Here is an 11,265-nt window from a genome sequence, read left to right on the forward strand (position 1 = left end):
TCTTTCGAGCAGACGAACACACGTACAAAGTGATTTCTCCTCTATGATAAACATTGAAGAGAGGGAGGGAAAAAAATGAAACAAATACTTTCACATTGTTTTGATATTGACTTTGGTAATAATAAACTCTTATGTTTCCTCGTGTCTACAAAATAAATAAATGTATATATAAATATATATAAAGATTCAGACACTCTGGTGCCCTGAAAGGTCAAAAGAAGAAAGCAATTCCTCCGTTCCAAAACTGATCCCCCATTTTGTAACAACAGACTATTGAGTCGCAAGAAACGAAATATTTAGTCGGTGAAACCTCAAAAAGTATATATGTATGTGCATGTGTGAGTTTATACTTATGTAATATTTACGTATAACAAAACACGTTTAGTTTCATTTTTATTAAGATATAAACATATATATATATATATGAGCCAAAGTAGTCGCCGATCTATCGAAAAATAACAGCCGGATTGTCCACAAATCACACCTGCTCGCTCAAAATTAGAGAGAAAAACATATTATGTATTCCTAGATACAAGGTGGTCATGGGTGGAATGCTTTTGATCGTAATTCAGTTCGCTCCTGGTTCACCTTGGCTTCTTTATCTATCTATCTATCTGTCTGTATGTATGTATATCTATCTATCTATCTATTATCTATCTATCTATCTATCTATCTGTGCATCTTCGAAAATGAATAAAACACAAAAACAAAAATATTGCTTAAGATACAAATTATTTAAGAAATAAAGCATAGTATGGAAATAATTAATTTAATTAACTGCCATATTATTTATTAGTTTATTAAAATCATATAAATTTTCGAATGTTTATAAGACATCTTAAAGCGAAAACCATAACAACATTATGAAGGTTGCCGGCAAAGACATGTTGCTATACTGGTATGTAAACATAAACAAACATTGCTTGGTCGTCCCGTTTGTACTCGTCTCCCTACAGTCGTTACAGCCACGAAAAGATCGTTTATTTCTATGAAAGAGGGAAATTTGATCATTTTAAAATATTACATTTCAGTACTGAAATTTGACTAGTTTATTATTTTGCTCCCTGCTTCGCTTGAATATCTCTTTCGCCGAATGACTTACAAGTGTAGTCAACTCGCTTTTACACCAGCCGACAAGTCTTGCCGTAAACTGGCGTGCAACATGTTATAGAAACTTTTCTAGCTTATTAATAAATAAAATAAGATCATTTTCACTGAATTCTACTGCTTTTTGTCTTGTTATATTTACTCAATCATAAAATTATGCAATCTAATCGCCCGTCGGACGTTGTCAGATGTCGCAAATTTAAACTTGTCAACAAACCAACAGACGACCTCTACAAAATGGCGGCGGTAAGTTGCGAAATTTGTTTTTCATTGATAAATGGGATGGCTTGCGTCACAGGAAGGACAGTGCTGATAAAATTTCAATGAATGAGTCATTCTGTCATTTTTTCATTTTGTTTATTTATTTTTTTTTATCTGCATAAAAGAAGAAACACTGTTTAGTTTGTCTTCTTTTGTGAGAGTCTACTGTCCCGTCCGGCTTGGTCTTAATGACAGACACCAGTTGTCAGCTTCTGCTTGCAGTGTACAAGAGTAATGGCACTCCAACATCGGAGCCTGAATAATTGCCACTAGTTGTTTCTAAGTGCGATGCCAATAATAATGAATCATTATTATTGTTTTGTCGCATATTCACTATTTTTATTCGTTTAATTTATTTGTTTATTATTTTGAGTGGGACGGAGTGGGTGGGTTAGAATTTATATTTGTTTTATTATTACTATTATTATTATTATTATTATTATTTTTCCTCAGCTTATTATCCCAATTGTTATCCAATTCTAAGGACAGTTTTAAAGTAAATATCGATAGTCTATCTATTTTGTTTGGGGGAGACTGAGTCAGAGATGGGAGCGAGGAACCAACCGCTTTCTCTACTACGCTACCATCGACTAAATGAATGAATAAATTCATTTTTTTATCTTCATCCCTTGATTTTTAAAAAAACTACTTTCCTCCTCAATTCCTCCTGTTCTTTTCAATGTTTCTTTCATTCTATCTCTCTCTCTTTCTCTCTCTCTCTTTCTCTCTCTCTCTCTTTCTCTCTCTCTCTCAGGTCAGCAAGTGACAAGCTGCAGTTGTGTTCTAAATATCAGTTTCGCTTCCTCCGTCAGTGCTGATAATAAACATTGCTAAAATACAGCTGATATGTGTCACACCTCATCCTATGTTTAACTCTGTTGTTATTCGTCGTCAATACTGCTACCTTCTTTGGGATGGAGCTGCATTAGAAGATAGATAGATACATACATACATAGAGAGCCGAGCAGGTAGACATAGTACGTTTATAGTATAGTTAGAGGTAGAAAGGTAATAGTTATAGATAGGCAGAATAAATAGATGGTAGATAGAAGGGTAGGTAGATAAATAGTGTGTGTGCGTGAGAGAGAGAGAGAGAGATAGAGAGAAATAAGAAGCTAGAAAATGAATAGGTAAATAAGTAGAAAGACAGATAAAAGAGTAGACAGATCGCTAAATGGATTGTGGATAGGTAAACTGAAAGAAAGACAAACATGGAGATATATAGATAGATAGATAGATAGATATAGAGAGAGGTAGACAAATAGACGGACGAGTTGATTGACAGGCATACAGACAGACAAATACGTAGATACAGAGATGGGTAGATTGTCATATAGAAAGACGGGTAGATAGGTAGATAGATTGATAGACGGACGGACAGACAGGCAGATAGACAGACAGACAGATAGATAGATAGATAGACAGATAGATAGATAGATAGATAGATAGATAGATAGATAGATAGATAGATAGATAGATAGAACTGTCAATTTGAGAAGTGAACGCGTTTCACGTTGTCACAGACACCTTTTTTTAATCACAATTATTACTGACGCAATTTATTAGAATTATCTCATACTAAGATAAATATTTTCTTCACCTAACCGTTCTTCCTCTACGTACACACGTTTTCTATCATACCAACACATACTTAGAAGATAATATCATATACACGCACATACCGCTCATGCACGCACCATATATTTAAGTGCTGGTGCATCATGTTCCTGTCATCTCTCTCTCTCTCTCTCTCTCTCTCTCACCATATATATATATATATATATATATATATATATATATATATATCGTTGTACGCTGTGTACTTAAAGGTAACAGAAAACCAATTCTTTACCAAAGGGTCCTCTCGTGCCGCTAATGATATTGTAGGCCCATGCCAACTGGACCACATGGCTCCGTTTGTTCTGGCCTATGCATGCATGTATGTATGTATGTGTCCTCCATCTATCTACCCCTATCTTTAGCTGTTTGACTGCCTCTCTCTCTAAGAATATATATATAGATAGATAGATATAGATAGATGGATAGATAGATAGATAGATAGATGGTTGTGAATATGTACATCTATAATGTTGACGTTGAAATACGCACACGTTTCTGAGGATGCAATGCATTGCAAAATAAATAAATCTATACACAAGTTCTGCAGGTCCCAAATAATATATAGATATATATATATATACCAATTCCTGTAATTATGTTGTTGAGATATAATCTAATTTGAATACAGTTATTGTTGTGATCGGCGGGGTTTGTGCATGAAATCCGTGTACAGGCCGAACTGTGTGAGGTTTCGGCTTATATTTACACTATCACTCGTATATATATATATATAAGCGGTGTGTGTGTGTGCTTTGGTAAGGAGAATTCGAGGAAGGGAAGAGGGATGATAGACCCCCAAATTTTGGAGAAGAAAAATCGATTTTCAATAAGCGATGTTATGTGACATGATCAGTTTTTCACTTAGTGACCATCATCATACTGCTTGTTATTCATCACGAGCTTAATAAGTTTGTGTGTGTGTGTGTGTGTGTGAGCGTGTGTCTTTCTTTCCTCTTGCCGTTTCATCATCATCATCATCAGCAGCAGCAGCAGCATCGGCATCGTCGCCTTCATCACCATCCTCATCATTGGTGTCGTTAAGGTGACTGCTACAAGTAATATCGAATCATTTGTTTTAAATAAAGCTATTAAAACGATGACAATGAGAAACGGGGGATGAAAGTTAAATGATGGTGATGCTGGCGCTGATGCTGATGATAAGGAGGACGTGTTGACTGTGATGACGACGACGAAGAGATGATAATGAAAACCATCATCATCATTATCATTATCATCTTTATTATCACCCTTATCATCATCATCATCATCATCATCATCATCATCATCATCATCATCATCATGACAGGGGACGATGACCAGAAGGGCGATGACCGTGATGACATCGATGATGTAGAGACGATGGCAATGATGATGATGATGATGATGATGGTGATTTAATGATTTAATGATTATAGCACAACGATAAGCCTTGTCGACGATTGGGGGTTTAGGCTTTACAGGTCGAGTTTGTGACGGACAAATTCATCGTCGTAGACTAACTAGACTCAGAACTATTATTATTGCTGTTGTGACGCTGTTGTTACCAAGTGATATTGGCTCTTGGGTCGGATAGACTATATATATATATATATATATATATATATATATATATATATATCAGTGTGTGTGTGTGTGTGGAGAGAGTGAGCGGGTGAGAGAGAGAGAGAGAGCATGTATGTGCACGCGCACACACATACACAAACATTATGTGTGTGTGTGTGTGTGTGAGTTTTATTGATTTTATTTTGAATGTGACATCCCATCCAAGTCTAAATCTTTCTCTCTTTCTCTTTCTTTCCCCGCTCACCCCCTCCCATGTGTAAGTCTCTGAATCTCTCCCCCCCCCTCTCTCTCTCTCCCTCTCTTTGTGTCCTCTTTCCCTCTTTCAAACTACTAGTGCATTTGCAGAAGCGATTGATGTCGCTAAATGACCTCACTTGCCAATGCGACATTCAACTCAAAACAAACCTAGAGAGTCTGACATACCAACACACACACGCGCTTGCGCGCGCGCACCAACACTCATTCACACACACACATACACAGACCCCGCACCCATTCACATACACTGACATGTGTACACGCGTGCTTTTCGGCAGTGCGTGTGCACATGTTCCCATGCGTTCATTTCTGTGTGTGTGTGCACGCGGTTGTATATTGACATTTAGATAGGTAGAAGGAGATTAAGTAGATAGATAAATAAACGGATATATATATATATATATATATATATAGATAGATAGATAGATAGATAGAGAGAGAGAGAGAGAGAGAGAGAGATAGGCAGAGAGGCAGATAGATAGATGGATAGATAGATAGATAGATAGATAGATAGATAGATAGATAGATAGGCAGATAGGCAGATAGATGGATAGATAGATAGATAGATAGATAGAAGGGATATAAGCTTTAAGCAGGGCAAATGGCTTCATCATATCATATCATAGCAGGGTTGCCGGCCGCTTTGCCAATGTTTTTGCTGGCTCTGACAGGCGTGGGCACGGTGCCGACTGCTGTCTAGTTGACAGTACTCGCGTGCTGGAAACCTCCCCTAAGCATCACCATCATATCGCATCAAGCACTCTCACATCATATCAGTCGCTTGCTTGTGTGTGTGTATATGTGTGTGTGTGTGTGTGTGTGTGTGTGTGTGCGCGTGTGCGCGCGCCACTCCACCCCTACCCTCCACCCCACAACACTTCCTCTTGCCTGCCTGCCTGCCGCACAGTGGGACGATATATAGATATTACGTACATGTTGATGACGAAAATGATAACGATGATGCTGATGATGGCGGTGATGACGACGACGTCGACGACGATGATGATGATGATGATGATGATGACGATGACGACGACGACGATCATGGACATGTAGAGGACGAGGACGGATGAAGCTGGGGAGAAAAAATAAAAGTCACTAGAAAGAGAAAACGATATAAAGTGAAAGAGAGAGAGAAAGAGGCTGACAGGCAAGAATATACACACACGACGACGACGAAACAGCTTACCCATCCATACATACCAACTGCCCTAAAGTATAGTAGTCGAGAAAGAGACAAGACACACACACATTTACTAAGAAGAGACACCGAGAATGTAAACTTTTTTTTTTTTATACATACGCACATATATATATATATATAGATATGTATATCAATGTTGTACGTACCAACGTAACACATTCATTATTTTTGCCTGTAAATTATACATCATCGCAAACTCGCACACGCACACATACACACGTCTTGTAATATTTTGAAGATATGTATATACATATATGTGTAATGTATAATACATATATACATTAAAAACAAACACACAAACAAAAAGCACCTGAGACAATTTAGAAAAACGCACATTCACAGTTGAGGGGAACCAGCAGAAGAAGAAAGTAAAGAAAGAAAGGAAAAAAAAAACACCAACAAATTATAAGTAAATTTTCGTCGTTGTCAAATGTGGCCTTTTTTTATCGTCGAGTACATGACATTAAGTGATCAGGAATAGGTCAGAGATGGTACTGCAATTACGGTTGGGATGTTGTCTCAGTTCTCTCCACCAAAGAGTCTTTCATGGGCTTGCCAAGGCAGTAATGTATATTATTATTATTATTATTATTATTATTATTACTATCATCATCATTATTATTATTATTATTGAAAGATACGTTGTTTGTTCACCCAAAATGAATGTGCGTGTTTGTGGTAGTGTGTTTGGTTGTGTGTGTGTAAGAGAGAGAGACAGAGAGAAGAAGTGTGTGTGTGTTTGTGTGAAATTTTGAGAAAAGTATCATTGTTTGTCCTATAACAAGTACAAGTGATAAAACGAGGTTATAGGATTAAATCACGAAATAATAATAATTGTAAAATGCGAGCAAATTGAAAAAAAAAACAAAAAAGAAATAAAGGGATAAAAAGAAGACAGTGATAGAGAGAAAGAGAAGGTGAAAGACAGCGGCAGGATCGATATTATGTTACAGTCCCCAAAAATGTTGTTTCTCTTGTCTCCTTGTGTCCTTTTATTCTGCACTTTACATATCTCTAGTGTGGCATCATCGGAGTCGTGATTTTTCTCTCCTCTCAGCATCTTCATCTATATATCTCCATGGGTGTCGGGGAAAGAGTGCGAGAGTGTGTGTATGCATATGTGTAAGTAAAAACAGACAGACAGACAGATAGATAGATAGATTGATAGATAGATAGATAGATAGATAGATAGATAAACATACAGATAGGCTAATAAATAAATGGAAAGATAAATAAATATGTAGACGGACAGATAGATGGAGAAATAGATAGATAGATAGATAGATAGATAGGTGTTTTTAGATATCTATATGTACACTTTTTAAGTGTGGCGTGTGTCAGCGCGTGCGGGCGCGTGTATATGTGCGTGCCTGTGTACTTCTTGTAGGTGCCTGTATAGCAATATATGTTTGTGCGTGCGTCTCTTTATGTGTGTGTGTGTGTGTGTCTGTTAATTTGTCTCTGTGTGTGTGTGAGTATCTGTGTGACTTATTTGTTTCTGCCTGCTTTTACCCCCGCATCACATTCCTCCAGAGGGTCCGTCTCTGCCTTTGCTACTGCTGCCTACACAATACTACTATTACTGTTACTACTACTACTACTACTATTACTATTACTACTACTGTTACTACTGTTTTTGCTGCAACAAGCCTCCTGGTTGTCATCCTCCTTCAATCTGTCTTCCACCCACCAACCAACCCCTCCCACACTTCGTTCTTCTTTATCTTTTGCGCCCCACCACCCTATCGTTTTAACTCTCTCTCTTTCTCTCTCTCTATTTTTACTATCCATCCCTTTCATCTCTCTCGTCTTTCTGTCACTTTCTATCTGTCTCCCCTCCCAATAACATAAATTTGTCATGGTCGGTCGGTGTCGCAGAACACAATTACCGTCAGATTGATTGACAAAACGAGAATTTTAATCAAGAGCATGCACATTAGCATAACCATATGGTATTAAAGTGCCATCTGTGTCTTTGACTGGAGTGGCACATCATTGATTGATAAAGGAAGAAAATTATGGCCGTTCTGTATAGGCATGTCCTTGCCAAGTAGCTGTGACATTCGTCCGCTGCAGTCCTCTCTCACTCTCACATCGGGCTCAGCATCATTGATCCATTCACTACGACGGTACTGTACGTTGCTGGCGGGGCCCACTGCATCGGCAACTCGTAAAGCGACCAACGACATAACATAGTAGGGGACGTCAGCTTTGACCCAGTCAGGAATTTTTACTTCTCTCTCTGTCTTCAACAAGCTGCATCAACGTCTCAAGAGGATAAACCATATTTCTGTTGTGATCCAAGGAAAAACTTGTGGCTGGCGGTAGGAATTTCCTTCACCCCTACCTTCGCATTCATACTTAGACTTTTTGTTTCTCTCTCTCTTTTTTTTTTCCTGTCCGTTTTTTTTTCTTTTTCTTTCTGGTTCTTTTTGTTCTTGTTCTTCTCCATCCTTCATCTCTATCGACAATAATTGCTTAAACTAATCAACCGTTTAGAGAGCATTTTAATTACACATACAAGGGACACAAGAGAATGAATTATTAGTATTCGGGAAAAGGCTTCCTTCTTTCTTTCTTTCTTTCTTTCTCAATGTCTTCGTCCTCTGTGTCGTCTTGTGAATTAGAGACGATGATGATGAAGGCTTTGTCATCCCTTGTTTGCTCTGTGGTCATGCTACAAACTCCAAATTAATATTCTCTCTATCGATATGCATCTGTCGTTTTAGACGAACACACACACTCTCTCTCGCACACACACACACACACACATTTGTACACTCTTTCACACATACATTCGTACACGCTTTCTCACACACACACACACACTCTTATACTCTCTTTCTCTTACACACTCACTCACTCGCACACATACACACACACACACATACATAGACCCATGCCCTGTCGTATACGAACATAAACTCATACATGCATATGCACTCACCCATTCTTTTCCTCTCTCTCCTGCTTTCTCTCTTTCTCTCCTTTTGGATGTCCTCTGAGAATGTAAGTTATTGATTGTGTCTACTGGTGTTTTCTCTCTCTCTCTTTCTCCCTCTTTCCTTTTCTCTCTCTCTCTCTCTCTCTCTCTCTCTCTCTCTCTCTCTCTCCATCTCTCTGTATTTCCTTGTCTCCTTTTAGGTAGTTGATGGCATTTTTCTTTTCTTTTCTTTTTAATTATAGTTGTTTGTGTGTATATGCATTATTTCCCCCTCGCAAAGTCAAGCGATTATCATCATTATTATTTTTATTATTATATATATATATATTTTTTTGATTCAAGGAGTGTGTGTGTGATATTTGTGTGAGAGAGTATAGTTGTCGTCACTATCCTGACAGTAAGCCTGGAGCTATTCAAACCTAAATTTGGTTTGTCTGCTATCCATTTCACTAGGGTCCCCAGTACTCTGACTGAAATCCTCGACATGCCGATATCCAGCCAGCAATGAAGCCACTTGAGGTAAATATTTTTCTCTTCATATATATATATATATAAATAATATAAACTCGTGGTGTGTATGTGTGTGTGTGTGCGTGTGTGCATGTGCGCTCGTATGTGTGCATGTGCGCGTATGTGTGTGTGTATTATATATATATATATATATATATATATATATATATATATATATATATATATGCGTGTGTGCGTATTTGTGTGTACGCGCTTGCATGTGTTTTGGAAACTACTTCCAGTTTGTTTTGCACACTTTCTGTTGGTTTGTACTGATTGTATAGTAATGTGAATATCGGAAAATCTAATTGAAAAATAAATAAAGAACGAAAGAAAGAAAGAAATCGTTAAGACGAAGATTATTCCGAAGCAATCAGGAAAAATTCTGTGAAGATGTAGTAGATTCTTTCTGTTTTCCAATGCTGATCGGGACGCAAAAATAATTTCTTCACTGTACTGTTTATAATTAAAATGAAAAAGAAAAGAAAAAAGAGAAAAGAAATGAAATTATTTTTGTTTGTTGTGATGGTATTGTGTTGTTTAAATTCCTGGTCTGTTAGTTTGTCGTGTATTTTGTTCGAAAGACTGTAAAATCGTGTTCGTTAACTGTTGTTTCGATTTCGTGTTGCAAACACTTAGAGTAAATTAAAGTTGAATAGCTAAAGAACGGGAGCCTGTATTTATATGAATGTTCTTTCATGCAGTAGCGGGAAAGAACGTGCTTGCTTCTCGATATTCTGAAATCTTCGGAGTTCACTGCAATAATTATGATGTCATTCCAATAGAGTGTAGGAAAATATGGATCAGTTTACTTGAAAGATACAGAATCACTTGTGGACTTAGTACTGGCTCATCAAATCGCTTCGTCCTTGAGGTTAAGCTTACACTCGAAGGGAGAGGGAGGTGCAGCAAAAGGGGAGGAGAATCAGTTGTAACTGGGTGGGGTGGGGGGAGGGAATCTAGAGAAGCGATTCTAAAAATTTCTAGCGTTGGCAGTTGTTGAGATGAATTAGACTTCCCCCCTCGAGGGCCTGTCACAGAGAGCGTGTGGTGGTTGTTCCACTCTGCTCTGTCTGTCATAGGGCCCGTTGTTGTCCATTGAGAGAAACCATCCCCTTCTTATTGATTGATATTGATCTAGCGCACTAATTATTGTAGATTGTGGCTGCTCAACCACTCAGAAGCGGTGTGTGCATTCTCGATTATGAACCTCTACTTGTGACATGTGCCTGCTTGCAGCATACCATGCATGTTTATGAGACCAAACACAAAGTGCGATTTCAAAAGCAACAGACACCAAGTAGTAGTCATTATAACAGGATATGACAGTTGGCTGCCAATTTTTTGGCACAGGCTGCAGTTTAATTATAGTGATGGGACTTGGCGATCTACCTTTTAGAAACAATAGGAAGATGAAGAGGAGAGAGCTTTGAATGGACCAAACCAAGAATCCGACTATATTCATGATGACAAAGATCTGAAGAACTTTTAAAAAAGGCATGTCACGACTGAATCTTTTATATCCAAAGTTAGCACGCATTTGGGAAAGATTTATTTGAAGTTGCAGCTGTACCAGAAGTAAATTGACTAGAAGATGCATTTAACTTGTGAACATTTAAGGATTAGAATTCTATAATTACTAAAGGTGTTTCTCTCAATTTTTTTTTTTTTTTTGAAAGTATTAAATTTATCAAGAACACCACTTAAGGCTTTTTTTTTTCCCCAAAAATTTTCATAGATCTTAATCTCTTAAAGAGATATTGAAAATAAACATATATTAGTAAATAAATTTAAAGGA

General features: G+C 37.5%; 1 protein-coding gene across 10 annotated transcripts in view; it reads left to right on the forward strand.

Annotated features, from left to right (window-relative positions):
• Positions 1 to 1,280: 1,280 nt before the first annotated feature.
• Positions 1,281 to 11,265, forward strand: part of LOC106869439 (zinc finger protein basonuclin-2) — a 210,732-nt gene continuing 200,747 nt past the window's right edge. For 2 of the 10 annotated variants that reach the window (XM_052977305.2, XM_089346194.1), the window contains exons 1-2: positions 1,281 to 1,353; positions 9,411 to 9,476. In XM_052977305.2, coding sequence (XP_052833265.1) covers positions 9,462 to 9,476 — 15 coding nt within the window. In that variant the 5' untranslated portion in view covers positions 1,281 to 1,353; positions 9,411 to 9,461. Of the gene's footprint in view, positions 1,354 to 5,541; positions 6,582 to 7,534; positions 8,338 to 9,410; positions 9,477 to 10,272 lie in introns of those variants that run through there. The other 8 variants (XM_089346119.1, XM_089346127.1, XM_052977296.2 and 5 more) reach the window with 7 other exon arrangements.

Source organism: Octopus bimaculoides, chromosome 2 (assembly GCF_046866305.1).
Source record: "Octopus bimaculoides isolate indiv1 chromosome 2, ASM4686630v1, whole genome shotgun sequence".
Taxonomy (NCBI): Eukaryota; Metazoa; Mollusca; class Cephalopoda; order Octopoda; family Octopodidae; genus Octopus; species Octopus bimaculoides.